This window comes from Sciurus carolinensis, chromosome 3, assembly GCF_902686445.1.
Source record: "Sciurus carolinensis chromosome 3, mSciCar1.2, whole genome shotgun sequence".
NCBI lineage: Eukaryota > Metazoa > Chordata > Mammalia > Rodentia > Sciuridae > Sciurus > Sciurus carolinensis.
Genome location: NC_062215.1, coordinates 153,765,674 through 153,781,830, shown reverse-complemented (window position 1 = coordinate 153,781,830; position 16,157 = coordinate 153,765,674). Strand labels below are relative to the sequence as shown.

The following is a 16,157-nucleotide window of genomic DNA, read 5'->3' as shown; positions in this document are numbered from 1 at the left end:
TCCTACATAACATGGAGTCTCAGAGCAAAATGGAGTCTGTTTAGTCATTTCCCTTAGAGTCTGGCCTATAACATTCTCATGGAGTCAGATCTGTCAGCCCATCACAATAATGACAGTCAATGTTTTAAATGCTGAGCTATAAGAAATGTTCAAGTCCAAACATTTACATCAAGCCAAATTGTGTAGCCAGATATACTCAGAGAAATCCGATTACCTCATCCTTGAGATAGTGTGGCATTGTTACTGCACAACTACGAGAGTAGGAATTACACAGGTATTTCTTGGTTCAATTCTTCTGTTTTAAGAGACTTGGGAAGTTTTGTTCACTCTTATTACTTTTCACTAATTAAACCAATGGCTGAGTAGATGAACATGAATATTTGCTGTTACTTGAATTCACAAATACATTTTATTTATTCCCTGCTTTTTATGGGGATGAAAGTTCTTTTCTTTGATGCTCTATTCATAGATATTTTTCAAACATTTTTACTTTTTTTTAATTTAAAGAAACAGGGCAAATTTATTTCCTTGAATGTTAGTTGTGTTAACTGCTTGTACTTTGCAATTTGCACCTAAGTTCTTAGGGTTTGATCTACTATTTTTTAAAAATTTGTTCTAATTAGTTACAGGTGACAGTAGAATGCACTCTGACACATCCTACATAGATGGAATGTAACCTCTCATTCTTCTGGTTGTACATGATGTAGAGTTACACTGGTCATGTAATCATATATGCACATCGGGCAATAATGTCCAACTCATTCTACTACCCTTCCTCCCCCCATGCCCCCTCCCCTCCTTTCACTCCCCTCTCCCCTAATACAAAGTACCTAAGAGCCAATATTTTCTTCTATTTTATTTTATTGATTCATTGTACACAAATGGGGCACAGCTTTTCATTTCTCTGGTAGTACACAATGTAAAGTTGGTGGAGTTGCAAACTGGTGCAGCCACTCTGGAAAGTAATACGGAGATTCCTTAGAAAACTTGGAATGGACCCACCATTTAACCCAGCTATCCCACTCCTCGGTTTATACTCTAAGAGCCAATTTCTAAGGTCTGTTTCTTTCTCTCACAAAAATATTTTTTCAAGTAGAATCTACTTATTGTCTAAATGCTTGTCCCCTCCCTATGCTTGATGATGGGAGGGTCCCCTAGATCTAGCAGAATTCACTGAGAAGTAGAATTTAGAGACTAACAGACATTTGAACCTGCCAAGGTCACCTCCCAACCCTGCTTCAACCCTGTACTCTCTGCTAACATTCCACTCCCACAGCCTCACTCCACGCAGACCTTCTTATCTGGACATGGGCCACTTCTCAAATCCTATCCACCCCAGCTCTCGTGGAGCATGGTGTCAACAAGGCTCTGGCCAGCACCCTAACATCTTTACCCTCTGATACACCTGCCCTGCAAATCCACTGATTACGGTGGATCACTAACATTTTCTACCTCTATTGTTCCACCCTGGCTTCTGGGAGCCAGGGAGAAATCTTTCAACTACCACCTTGCTGATGTACAACCAACCATTATTTATTGAGCATCTACTATGCAATAAATTTTGTGCTAGACTCAGAGGAATGAAACCGTAAATGAGAGTGACGATCTCCTCTCAGAGCATAAAGTTTAACGAGCTGGGGGTGCATGGAGTTAAACAGTTACACACAGTGTGATGAGCATTGTTAGTGTGGCAGCACAGAGTACCGTGGGTGTCCAGGCTCAGATGGTCAGGGAAGGCATTGCCACTTCAAATTCATGGTCCTGACATCGGTGGCCCTGGGGGACAGCTCAACAGCCTTTCATTATGTCTGGTCAGCTCCAACTCACTTCCCCCAGATGAGTGGCCAAACTTTTATAGCTCCTCTTAAGAGCCCACCCTGTTCTCACTTTATTCACACTCAGCAGCTGGTACAGCCTCTGACTGTAGAGAGGCAGCCTACTCCACAACCCGCCTTCATCTCAGCTCCTTCTCTCCTGACTCAGAACAGAAGGTACCCTTCTCTTCATCCCATCTCCCCATCGTTTATCCCCAGTTCAATTGGGACCAGGACCTTGACAAATTGACTTATTTCTTCCCTCACTTTTTTTTTTTTTATATTCAAGCTCTTCCTCTTAACTACTCAACCCCAGCTAATAAACATATATAAGCCTCTCTTACACAAAAAGCAAATTACAAATAATTAAAGAAAGCTAAATGTTCTCAGACTTTATCAGCATCTAGGTTAAATTCAAATTGTAGCAGACCAGAAAACAAACAAACAAACATCAGTTTACAAATGTTCTCCAGCACCTTGCTGATTATTCTAACCTAACCTGCCCTTCTCCTGCCTCCAGGTCTATCTGGTATGGCTGAAGAAAAGGGGGCCAAGTATTTATTGAAAAACTGAGTTCACGGATGCCTCACTAGAGACCCACCTCTCCCAGCCCCCTCCCAGTCCTCCCATCCCCCATGTTGAGATTCCATCGACCACCACTAGGGAGCGACAGTGTTGCTGCCTCTAACAATCCCAGCTGAGTGAGCAATATTTCTAATTTCTGACCTCACCTCAGTTGAACTAGGTTCTATGCAGAGTCCGACTGATGGCTCTGGTCACTGGTCTTCTCCATCTAAAGGTGCTAGTCTCACCAATCTCCACCCTCGTGGTGCCTGGACAACTGAGATAGACGGAAGAAGGTAATGACTCCTACCCCTCTGCCTTCATCTTCATGAAGAAGCCCGACAGCAAGCATGGCCTCAACAGGACTGATGCCTTGCACAACTCCAGGGGGCACTGTGCTCATTGTTTTCTATGTGAATGATGGACCTAGAACACAACTTCCTGGAGTTCTCTGCCTTGTAGTTCATCCTGCCTTAATAATCTAGTCTCTACTTGCCCACCTCCAACTAAACCCCACCTGGTACACATTTATGTATATGTACCCTATTGTGAGTATAATGCAAGGTTTTCCAGAAAGATCCTCAGCCTCCTATAAATGGGAGTCAACAAACACCTGAGTGTGGAAAAGGTGTCACAACTCAATGTAACAGTACTATACAAACCATGGACTAGCCTTCCTGATGGAAAAAAGTGAAACACTCTTGCCCTGCCTTGCATCCACCACTGGCTTCGTCTCTCTTCTTTCCTTCACAAAATCCTTGAAAGAATCAGTTGCAACCTTTATTCCACTGCTCATTTTTTTCCAATTTAATATTATCTTCTCTTGAAATGTAGTTGTATATTCAATTGGTTTAAAAAAATGTGTTACAAAATGCTATCCCTGGCTATCGAATGTCCCCCTCCAGAAGCAACCAGCTTCCTGTGTGTCCTATCAGGGATATTTTATTAAACACAAGCAAAAACATGAATTCCCACATTTTTCAAAATAGCAATATCATCTTGAGAGTATACACTCTTGCTTTTTCCCCTTAATATTATGTCTTAGGGATCATTTCATAACAAATGTAGTCTGCACTCTTTTGGAGGCTCCCTTTTGGAGGGGGAGCTGAGGAATATTCTATTGCTTAGTTGTGCCTTAATTTATTTAACCAGCTTCATATTGCTGTACTTTAGATTGTTCTCAATGTTTTTGTGATGGCAAATGGAACTGGGTGATTTGTTGTTGTTCATTTTCTTTTTTTCTTTTTTCTTTTTTTTTTTTTTTTCTTTTTTTTTATTGTAAACAAATGGGATACATGTTGTTTCTCTGTCTGTACATGGCGTAAAGGCATACCATTTGTGTAATCATAAATTTACATAGGGTAATGTTGTTTGATTCATTCTGTTATTTTTTCCCTTCCCCCCCACCCTTCCCACCCCTCTTTTCCCTCTATACAGTCCTTCCTTCCTCCATTCTTGCCCCCTCCCTAACCCTAACTCTAACCCTAATAGTAACCCCTCCCACCCCCCCTTAGGTGTCATCATCCACTTATTAGCGATATCATTCGTCCTTTGGTTTTTTGAGATTGGCTTATCTTACTTAGCATGATATTCTCCAGTTTCATCCATTTGCCTGCAAATGCCATAATTTTATCATTCTTTATGGCTCAGTAATATTCCATTGTGTATATATATTTATTGTGTATACATTGTGTATACATTTTCTTTAAACATTCATCAATTGAAGGACATCTAGGTTGGTTCCACAATCTGGCTATTGTGAACTGAGCAGCTATGAACATTGATGTGGCTGTATCTCTGTAATATGCTGATTTTAAGTCCTTTGGGTATAGGCCAAGGAGTGGGATAGCTGGGTCAAATGGTGGGTCCATTCCAAGTTTTCTGAGGAATCTCCACACTGCTTTCCAGAGTGGCTGCACTAATTTGCAGCCCCACCCGCAATGTATGAGTGTACCTTTCTCCCCACATCCTCGCCAACACCTGTTGTTGCTTGTATTCTTGATAATCGCCATTCTAATTGGGGTGAGATGGAATCTTAGGGTGGTTTTGATTTGCATTTCTCTTATTACTAGAGATGGTGAACATTTTTCCATATGTTTGTTGATTGCTTGTACATCTTCTTCTGTGAAGTGTCTATTCATTTCCTTAGCCCATTTGTCGATTGGATTATTTGCATTCTTGGTGTAGAGTTTTTTGAGTTCTTTATAGATTCTGGAAATTAGTGCTCTATCTGAAGTATGATTGGCAAAGATTTTCTCCCACTCTGTAGGCTCATTCTTCGCATTGCTGATGGTTTCCTTTGCTGAGAGAAAGCCTTTTAGTTTGAATCTATCCCAGTTATTAATTCTTGCTTTTATTTCTTGTGCTATGGGAGTCCTGTTGAGAAAGTCTGGTCCTAAGCCGACATGTTGAAGCTCTGGACCTACTTTTTCTTCTATAAGATGCAAGGTCTCTGGTCTGATTCCTAGATCCTTAATCCATTTTGAGTTTAGTTTCGTGCATGGTGAGAGATATAGGTTTAGTTTCATTCTGTTGCATATGGATTTCCAATTCTCCCAGCACCATTTTTTGAAGAGGCTATCTTTTCTCCATTGCATATTTTTGGCCCCTTTGTCTAGTATGAGAAAATTGTATTTATTTCAGTTTGTGTCCATGTCCTCTATTCTGTACCATTGATCCACCTTTCTATTTTGGTACCATTACCATGCCATTTTTGTTACTATTACTTTGTAGTAGAGGTGAAGATCTGGTATTGCGATACCCCCTGCTTCACTCTTTCTGCCAAGGATTGCTTTAGCTATTCTGGGTTTTTTATTCTTCCAGATGAATTTCATAATTTCTTGCTCTATTTCTGTACAGTACATCATTGGGATTTTAATTGGAATTGCATTGAATCTGTATAGAACTTTTGGTAGTATGGCCATTTTGACAATATTAATTCTTCCTATCCAAGAACATGGGAGATCTTTCCATCTTCTAAGGTTTTCTTTAATTTCTTTCTTTAGTGTTCTGTCGTTCTCATTGTAGAGGTCTTTCACCTCTTTTGTGAGATTGATTCCCAAGTATTTTATTTTTTTCGATGCTATTGTGAATGGGGTAGTTTTCCTAATTTCTCTTTCTGAAGATTCATCGCTTATGTATAAAAATGCCTTAGATTTATGTGCATTGATCTTATATCCCGCTACTTTACTGAATTCACTTATGAGATCCAAAAGTTTTCTGGTGGAATTTCCTGGTTCCTCTAAGTATACAATCATATCATCAGTAAATAGGAATAGTTTGAGTTCTTCTTTTCCAATTCGTATCCCTTTAATTTCTTTGGTCTGTCTAATTGCTCTGGCTAGAGTTTCAAGGACGATATTGAATAGAAGTGGTGAAAGAGGGCATCCCTGTCTTGTTCCAGTTTTTAGGGGGAATGCTTTCAGTTTTTCACCATTTAGAATGATATTAGCCATGGGCTTAGCATAGATGGCCTTTACAATGTTAAGGAATGTTCCCACTATCCCTATTTTTTCTAGTGTTTTGAGCATGAAGGGGTGCTGTATTTTATCAAATGCTTTCTCTGCATCTATTGAAATAATCATGTGATTCTTGACTTTAAGTCTATTGATATGGTGAATGACATTTATTGATTTCCTGATGTTGAACCAACCTTGCATCCCTGGGATGAAACCCCCTTGATCATGGTGCACTATCTTTTTAATATGTTTTTGTATGCGATTTGCTAAAATTTTGTTGAGAATTTTTGCGTCGATGTTCATTAAGGATATTGGTCTGAAATTTTCTTTCCTCGATGTGTCTCTGTCTGGTTTAGGTATCAGGGTAATATTGGCTTCATAGAATGAGTTTGGGAGGGTTCCCTCCTCTTCTATTTTATGGAATACTTTGAGAAGTATTGGAATGAGCTCTTCTTTAAAGGTTTTATAGAACTCGCCTGAGAATCCATCTGGTCCTGGACTTTTCTTTGTTGGTAGGCTTTTGATGACTTCTTCTATTTCATTACTTGAAATTGGTCTATTTAAATTGTGTATGTCCTCCTCGTTCAGTTTAGGCAATTCATATGTCTCTAGAAACCTGTTGATGTCTTCGAAATTTTCTATTTTGTTGGAGTATAGATTTTCAAAATAGCTTCTAATTATGTTTTGTATTTCAGTCGTGTCTGTTGTGATATTTCCTTGTTCATTCTGAATTTTAGTGATTTGGGTTTTCTCTCATCTTCTCTTTGTTAGTGTGGCTAAAGGTTTATCAATTTTGTTTATTTTTTCGAAGAACCAACTATTTATTTTGTCAATTTTTTGTATTGTTTCTTTTGTTTCAATTTCGTTGATTTCAGCTCTGAGTTTAACTATTTCCTGTCTTCTACTACTTTTGGTGTTGGTCTGTTCTTCTTTTTCTAGGGCTTTGAGCTGTAGTGTTAGGTCATTTATTTTTTGAGTTTTACTTCTTTTATTAAATGCGCTCCATGAAATAAATCTTCCTCTAAGTACTGCTTTCATAGTGTCCCAGAGATTTTGATATGTTGTTTCTTTGTTCTCGTTTACCTCTAAGAATTTTTTAATTTCCTTCCTAATATCTTCTGTTATCCATTCATCATATAATAGCATATTGTTTAATCTCCAGGTGTTGGAGTAGTTTCTGTTTTTTACTCTTTCATTTATTTCTAACTTCAATCCATTATGATCTGATAGAATACAAGGTAGTGTCTCTATCTTCTTGTATTTGCTGACATTAGCTTTGTGGCATAATATATGGTCTATTTTAGAGAAGGATCCATGTGCTGCTGAGAAGAAAGTGTATTCGCTCTTGGTTGGATGGTATATTCTATAAATGTCTGTTAAGTCTAAATTATTGATTGTGTTATTGAGATCTATGGTTTCTTTGTTCAATTTTTGTTTGGAAGATCTGTCCAGTGGTGAGAGAGGCGTGTTAAAATCACCTAGTATTATTGTGTTATGGTCTATTTGGTTTCTAAAATTGAGAAGGATTTGTTTCACATACATGGATGAGCCACTGTTTGGGGCATAGATGTTTATGATTGTTATATCTTGCTGATTTATGGTTCCCTTAAGCAGTATGAAATGTCCTTCTTTATCCCTTCTGACTAACATTGGCTTGAAGTCCACATTATCTGAAATGAGGATGGATACTCCAGCTTTTTTGCTGAGTCCATGAGCATGGTATGTTTTCCCCCATCCTTTCACCTTTAGTCTATGGATATCTCTTTCTATGAGGTGAGTCTCTTGCAGGCAACATATTGTTGGATCTTTCTTTTTAATCCAATCTGCCAGTCTATGTCTTTTGATTGATGAATTCAGGCCATTAACATTCAGGGTTATTATTGAGATATGATTTGTATTCCTGGTCATTTGGTTCATATTTAAAATTTTATTTATTTATTTATTTATTTATTTTTTGACACATCTTGGTTCCTCCTTTATTTGACAGTTCCTTTAGGATAATTCCTCCCTTTGCTGATTTGCTTCTTTGTGTTTTATCTCTTCCTCATGAAATATTTTGCTGAGAATGTTCTGTAATGCTGGTTTTCTTTTTGTAAATTCTTTTAGCTTTTGTTTATCATGGAATGATTTTATTTCATCATCAAATTTGAAGGTAAGTTTTGCTGGGTATAAGATTCTTGGTTGGCATCCATTTTCTTTCAGAGCTTGAAAAATGTTGTTCCAGGCCCTTCTAGCTTTTAGAGTCTGAATTGAAAAATCTGCTGATATCCGTATTGGTTTCCCCCTGAGTGTAATTTGGTTCTTTTCTCTCACAGCCTTTAAAATTCTGTCTTTATTTTGTATGTTATGTATTTTCATTATAATGTGCCTTGGTGTGGGTCTGTTGTAATTTTGTGTATTTGGAGTCCTATAAGCCTCTTGGACTTGATTTTCCATTTTATTCTTCAGATTTGGGAAATTTTCTGATATTATCTCATTGAATAGATTGTTTATTCCTCTGGTTTGTTTCTCTAAGCCTTCCTCAATCCCAATAATTCTCAAATTTGGCCTTTTCACAATATCCCATAGTTCTTGCAGATTCTGTTCATGATTTCTTACCATCTTCTCTGTTTGTTCAACTTTGTTTTCGAGGTTAAATATTTGTCTTCAATATCTGAAGTTCTGTCTTCCAGCTGTTCTATCCTATTGGTTATGCTTTCTATGGAGTTCTTAATTTGGTTTATTGTTTCCTTCATTTCAAGGATTTCTGTTTGGTTTTTTTTCAATATCTCTAACTCTTTATTGAAATGATCTTTTGCTTCCTGAATTTGCTCTGTTAACTGTCGATTGGTGCGATCATTCAATGCCTGCATTTGCTCTTTCATCTCATCATTCAATGCCTGCATTTGCTCTTTCATCTCATCGTTTGCTTCCCTAATCATTTTAATTATGTACATTCTGAACTCCCTTTCTGTCATTTCTTTTGCCATGCTGTCGTTGGATTTTATTGATGTAACATCTAGATTTGTTTGGGGCATTTTCTTCCCTTGTTTTCTCATATTGTTCAGGAATCAGTGGGTCATTAAGATATTGCAGATTTCCTCTATCGACTTATAATGTCCCTGAAGATTGCTGGTATATCCCCTCTTATCCTTCAGTAGCCTGAAGTCTTGGAGGAAGTTGATAATGCGGAGCTCCACGAAGAAGCTGCTTCTCTAAGGGTGGTGACCCTCAGGTGGGGTATATTCCCTGCTAGTGGGCAGAGGTGCCTCCACTTGTTGACCAATGGTCATCGAACGGCGAACTAGGCTGTGGACTGAGGCAAGGCCTGTTTGGGCCTGTGTCTCTGGTTTTACCGTCCTTGTGGGAAAACCTCACCCGGCAGGGAAGACTCACCCGGTGAGGATGTCTCACTGGTCAGTTGCCCTCCTAGAGGTTCCCCTCAATCTACAACTACCGCCTGGGCTGGGCTGTCTTCCTCTGCAACGTTCCCAGGGGCCTGGACCTACCTCCTGGGCCTGGGAGCCTCACGCTTCGCAGGCGAGTCTCCTTAGGCTACCTCTCCCAGAGAATCTGCCCGCAGTCCTGGAAACTTCGCTCCGCCCCTAGGCGTGTCTCTGTGTGGCTCTTCCAGCAAGAAGCCACCTAGCTCCTGGGACCCTGCTCTGCACCTAATCACCTGGCTATGCGGCCCCTCCTCTGAGCCGCCACCTGGAGCCCCGTACAATAGCTCCGAGACACAGAGACCCGCCACACACCTCCTCCTCTGGACAGCCGCCCGGTTTCCGATGCAGTCACTAGGAGTCCAAGCAACTCACTTCGGGACTCCTCCTCCCGCCAACTGTCCGTAGCCCTAGGCAGTCACTCTGAGTCCAAGTGACCCACCCTGTTCCTCCTCCTCCTCCTCGGGGTAGCCCCCCGGGTGTTCAGAAGCGGTGGCTCCGAGACCAAGTGACCCACCGCGCTCCTCCTCCAGGCAGGCCACCGGTGTTCAGGAGCGGTCGCTTTTAGTCCAATCAATTCACCACTCGCCTCCTCCTCTGGCAACCGCCTGTGGCTCTGATGCAGTCACTCCTAGACCAAGCGACCCACCGCGCTCCTCCTCCAGGCAGGCCACCAGTGTTCTAGCGGTCGTTCTGAGTTCAAACAGCTCGCCCCGCAGCTCCTCCTCTGGCAACTGCCTGTGACTCTGATGTAGTCACTCCTAGGCCAAGCGACCCGCCGCGCTCCTCCTCTTCCTCCGGGCAACCCCCCGGTGTTCAGGAGCGCTCGTTCTGAGTCCAAACAGCTCGCCACGCAGCTCCTCCTCAGGCAGCCGCCCGGAGCCCCCGTGGTTGCTCCGAGTCCCAGTGCTGTGCTGAGCCACCTCCTCTACGATGATCCCATTTGTCCGTGTTTATCCCTCCAGTGGGGGGAGGGGCATCTCGCCTGGCAACTCTACTTCACAAAGTTCCCTGTGTTCCGGGGCTACCGCCCCATCCGGGACGCCTCCCCAACGGGAGAGACTCACCCGGCGGCTTTGAGTTGGTCCCAAGTCTCTCACTATCTCCTCTTTTGAATCCTGCGTCCTGGAACAGTGTGAAATGCAGCCGCCCTCTAGTCCGCCATCTTGGATTCCCCTGTTCATTTTCTTTCTTTCTTTTTTTTTTTTTTTTTTACTTTGATTTTGTTGTTTGTTTAAATGCAAGTTTCCACTGAGATGCTAAGATCTGGGGGTTGGGCGGAAGATCATATAATTCTAAAGTACAGGAACAACAAACTTTGTGACTTCAGCTGCTCATCAAGGATACAAAGAAGGTGGGGTTTGGGGATTAAGATGTGTTTGGGAGCGTGCAGCGAATCTCATCGCCTTGTGGGTGAGCACTGCACAACCTTACCCTTTATATCGTAACAATGGAAGAGATTTCCAGAGATTTCCAGAGTTTCATATGTAGGCCCTGAAATTTTGGAAACCATTAAGTCCACCTCGAAAGTATGAATGGCCAGGAATGTCAGGCAAGCTACTCAGAAGGTAAATAGAGGTGGCTACAGGGGAGCTAGAACTCTTGAGAGTTCATCGCAGCTGAGGTCATGAAAGTATGTCCTTGGAACTGAAGAAGGATCCCAAGCAAGGACAGTGTGGAATATCATAGGTTTCATTTAAGAGGAACACCTGGAAGAAACAATCTCAGCAAACCCAAAGCTGAAGTCACCAGCAAATGGACAAGGACTGAGGGAATCATAAAAGATCAGTGGTGATAGAGATGGATCTACTTTCAAGGAGAGAACGTCATTGGTTCCCTAGTAATGGGAAAATGAGGGACCCAGGTCTCTAAGATCCGTGAAAGATCTCAAAGAAGAGGTGAGTTTAAAACAAAACCAAACAAACTCCCACAGTTAACACCAAATCAAGTCAAGGGTGGCATTTCCAGCTTCCTCACCTCTTCTCTTTCCCAGTTCCCATCCTGTGGGGGTCTGGGAACAGATTGGAAGAAAGACAGGAAGGACAGGTAACTGATGTCCTCCTCTCCCATTGCTGGAGTTGAGCCCACAGGTAGTCTGGGGCTGATAAGAGGGAAGTTTTTAGTCTTATATCAGGTTAAACATTTGGACCACCAACTAGAAGACCTTGTTATTAAACTGAAAATGATCATAAATGTCATGGGGCTTATATTAGCTCCCATTGAGGAACTGAGGTCTACAAATAAATCTAGGGAGACTTAGTGAGAATTTCACTTCTTCTAAGGATGTAAAATGTCACAAGAACCTGGTATTTTCATCCTAGCAACAGGGACACTTCAGAGAATTCACTAAATCATAGTTGTGGATGTGAATGTATTGTTTGTTTGCTTTTTAAATCTGTAAGAGAACTGAAGGCACAAAGAAACCTGGATGAATTGTTTCAGAGTGACAAGCCCTACCAGGGAGAAAAGAGACTGTTAAGTGCAATCATTACTGGCAGAGTGGGGGTGGGGTAGGAAAATCCGATGTAGGCAAGGGGAAGGAAAAGCCAGGCAAAATCTAAACGAACTTTTAATGTCCACAGGTACACTAGCACAGTGGATTTGAAACTCCAGGATCTCCAGTCATAGAACAAATCTGCTCCAATTTGGAAACTCTTTCCCACAATTCTCCAGTAAGTCGTGGGATCAACTCTTGGAAGGTTAGTAACAGGGCAGTAGAACAGGGAGAAGTCACCTCTGAGGATCTGTAGGGATGAACAAGGAGCAGTCAAAATGGTAAATATGTTTATGTAGATACAAAATTTCAATTTTCTAAAGCAAGAAATAATAACAATATATTTTGGGACTTATAGAATATGTAGAAATAAAATTTATAACCAAAAGAACCAAAGAGTAGGAGGAGGGATCAGCTTCCTTGTATCATTGAAGACCCTATTCTTTGTGCAATATAATTAAATATTATCCAAGGATAGACTATGTTAAGTTAAAGATACATGTTTTAATATCTAGAGCAAATACTCAAAAAAGTACAACTAAAAGGTCAATAGAAGAAATAATTTTAAGTAAAATATCACATTGAATCATGCAGTAAAAGTCATCAAAGAAGGAACAGAGAAATAAACACTAGATTAAAGAACAGGGCAGGAAGGGTAAGAGAAGAATGGAGGAACTTTGGATTGTGTAGAGGGAAAAGAGGTGGGAGGGAGTAGGGGAAGGAAAGATAGTGGACTGAGACAGACATTATTATCCTATGTACATGTATGATTACATGAATGGTGTGAATCTACATCACATACAACCAGGGAAATGAAAAGTTGTACCCCATTTGTGTACAATGAATCAACATGCAGTTTGTAAAAATAAAAAAAGAATATAAACAATAATAAATGTTGGAGAGGATGTGGAGAAAAAGAAAAAAAAGAATGAGAATTAAACAGTAGCATAGTAGATTTAGACTCAACCTTTCCATTTAATTCTATTAGTTTTAAATTAACTAAGTGTTCTCATTAAAAGATAAAAGTTTACCAGTCTAGATCAAAAATCTAAGATACAACTCCATGCTGTTTGGGAGAAACTTGCTTTAAATATAAAGACAGATAGTTGAAAAGTAAAAACATGTTCAAAGATAAACACCAGAAGGGTTGTGTGGCTACAGTGGTATCAGACAAAGTAGATTTCAAGATCAAGAACATAACCAGAGTTAAAGAGGGACATTGCTTATTTGTTTTTGTTGTTGTTGTTTGTTTGTTTGTAGAGTACTTTTTAGTGGCATGGAAAAAATGATTACAGTAATACATAAGTTATATTTTTGACAGTGAAGTATCCTTATTGGTACATATTTATGGGAACAGTCCATGATTTCATTCACATATTGAATGTGTGTTGAGCAGAGCAGGGTGCCTGGCCTTTCCATCTCCTTATCCTTTGGAGCTGTGGTGCTCCTTTCTCTCGTCCTACATGAAATACCCAGTAGCTTATTGTAACTGTAGTCCTCCCAAATGTGCTGCACAACACTGACACTTACCCAAGCTTCCTCTGTTTTCTTCCCTCCACCCTTCCTAGTCAGTACTAATGCTTTTCAACATTCAGATGGATCTTTTAGTTTTCACGTGAGAGAGAACATAAGGTACTTGTCTTTCTGTATCTGACGTATTTACTTAGCATTCTTCAGTTCCACCCATTTTGCTGAAATGATGGAATTTTACTCTTTTTTTTATGTATAAATAACATTCCACTGTGTATGTGTGTGACACACACCAGTTTCTTTATGTATTCCTCCACTGATGTGTATCTAGTGGATTCCAGATCTTGCCTATTGTGAATAGTAATCTAATAAACATGGGTGGGTAGGTATGTTTTGATAAGCTGACTTTGTTGCTTATAGCTGAGGGACATTACTTAATGACAGAAGAGTTAGGTCATCAAGAAGATATAATAATATTCCTAATGGGTATTCATGTGATAAGAGTTTCAAAATAAATGGACCCAGAGCTAAGACAATTAAGAGAGGAAATAGAAAATCCATAAATTTGGAAATGTTAGCATGCCTCTGTCAGTAACAGATAAAACAGACAAAATGGTTAATGACATAGAAAGCATGAAAAGTGGTATTAGCCCTATTACTAATTGACATTTTAGAAAATACCCAATACCCACATGAAAAAAGATACATTGTTTACAAATGCACAAATATTCACCAAGGTAGAGTACTAACATGTTCTTTGCCCACAATGTTAAATGAGAAATTGATCATAATATAATATTTAGGAAATCTTCAAATACTTAGCAAGTTAGTTACACACATCTAAATAACCAATGGTCAAAGAAATCAGAAGGGAAATTAGAAAATATTCCGAACTGAATGGTAATGAAAATACAACCTATCAAAATTTGTGAGATACCTTGAAGCAATATTAGGGGGCAATTTGTTACTTTAATGCTCACATGAGAAGATAAGAATGGCATAATCAAATCAATAATCTTAGTTGCCTCTTAAGAAGCTAGAACAAAAAAGAAAATTAAATCCAAAGCAAGTACAAGAAAGGAAATAACATATATTGGAACAGAAATGAATGAAACAGAAAAGAGATAAAAACAGAGCTGAAAACTTTTATTAAAAAAATAAATTGATAAATAGCAAGACTGATCAAAAGGCAGGGAGGGAGGAAGGGAGGGAGAGAGAGAGAGAAAGAGAGAGAGAGAGAGAGAGAATGAAAGAGCAGTTCCACCACAGATCTATAGACATTCAAAAGGTGATAAGAGATATACACAACTTCTGCCAACTGTCAGGAAGTGTCTTGGATTGTCAAGACCTGTGAAGACTTCCCTCTATTTGTAAGCTTAAGAGTTAACCTGCCAGTGTCAGGTATGCTGGCAGAAGACATGAGACTTCTGGGTTAGAGACTAAGTACTTTATTACTCATGACATAGCAGGAGACTCACATTCCAGTCAGCTCCATGAAAACCTCGAGTCTCATGGGATGACATGAGCAGTCCAGGTGGATGTCATGCTCACAGCTGGTTTGTGTCAGAGCTGAGAAATCCCAAGGCCAAGAAAACCCAGTCTTCAATAAGGAGCTGCAAATAAACCTCCTTGACCTTTGCCCCAGTGGGAGACATCATATTTATTATACTGGACAGCAAACAAACCTGCCTCCTTCTTCAGTCAGAGAAACTATCTGTCTTCCAAGAGCATTCAACATACAAACAGCTTGAAAAGATAGTCTGGTACAAAAGCTGCCAATGTTCTGCTCACAGGACATACAGAAATGTGACAGACCATGCGAATTGTCTCCCAATATGAATTAGGTCTGCTGGACAAATTCCTATTCCTTGAAAAACACAACTTACAAGAAGTTACACAAAGACACAGACAATTAAATAACTCTATATCCAGTAAATGAATTCAATTTGCAATCAAAACATTCCCACAAAGAAAATTCCAGATTTCAATAGTACATCAAAATTTTTAAAAAGAAAACTTTCATAAAATAGAAGGGGAATAAACATTTCCCATTTTTATCATGCTAGCATAACCCCAGTAACAATGCTTGACAAAAATATTCTTTAAAATTATTGACCAATATCCTACATATACATAGATTTAAATAAATTTAACAAAATACTAGCAAATTGAATCTGTCAATACATAAAAAGCATGATCATGTGGGTTTTATTTTAGGACTATAAAGTTATTACTTGAAAATTCAATGATTAACAGTAAAAGAGTAAAGGATTTAAAATATAATTATATTAATAACTGAAAAGAAAGAATTTAACAAAATTCATTGCCTATTCATTATAAAAATTCTCAATAGGGACTGGGGCTAGGTAGGGCTCAGTGATAGAGCATTTGTCTAGCATGTGTGAGGCACTGGGTTCAATCCTCAACACCACATATAAATAAATAAATTAAGGCTCATCAACAACTATTAAAAATATTTTTTAAAAATCTCAGCAAAGGAGGACTAAAATGGTACTTTTTCAATGTGATAAAGGTCAGATACATAAAACCTACAGGTAATATTATATACCATAAAACCATAGACATCTTTCCTGTGTGATCTAGAACAAGACAAGAATGTATGCTTTTATTATTTCTATTAAAAATTGTATTAAATCTAGCCTATGTTGATAAGAAAAAGAAATACAAAGCATAAATATTGGAGAGGAAAATGTAAAACTGATTATTTGTAGATTACATGATTACATGTATGATTGTGCATTTAAAACATGCATCAAAATTTATCGTAAGCTACTAGTGCTAACAAGCGAATTTAGCAACACAGTATGATACATGATCAATTTAAAAATTCCCTGGGTTCCATTATACTAGAAATAAACAATTGGAAAATGAAATCAATTTTTAAAATAATTTTAATAGTATCTAAAGATCAAAT

General features: G+C 39.2%; 1 protein-coding gene across 1 annotated transcript in view; it reads right to left on the bottom strand.

Moving 5' to 3' along the window:
• The window catches only part of Cpo (carboxypeptidase O), a 36,826-nt gene extending 34,045 nt beyond the window's left edge, over positions 1-2,781 (bottom strand). The window contains exon 1 of the mRNA XM_047543889.1: positions 2,627-2,781. Coding sequence (XP_047399845.1) covers positions 2,627-2,781 — 155 coding nt within the window. The remainder of the gene's footprint in view (positions 1-2,626) is intronic.
• Between the last annotated feature and the right edge of the window lie 13,376 nt (positions 2,782-16,157).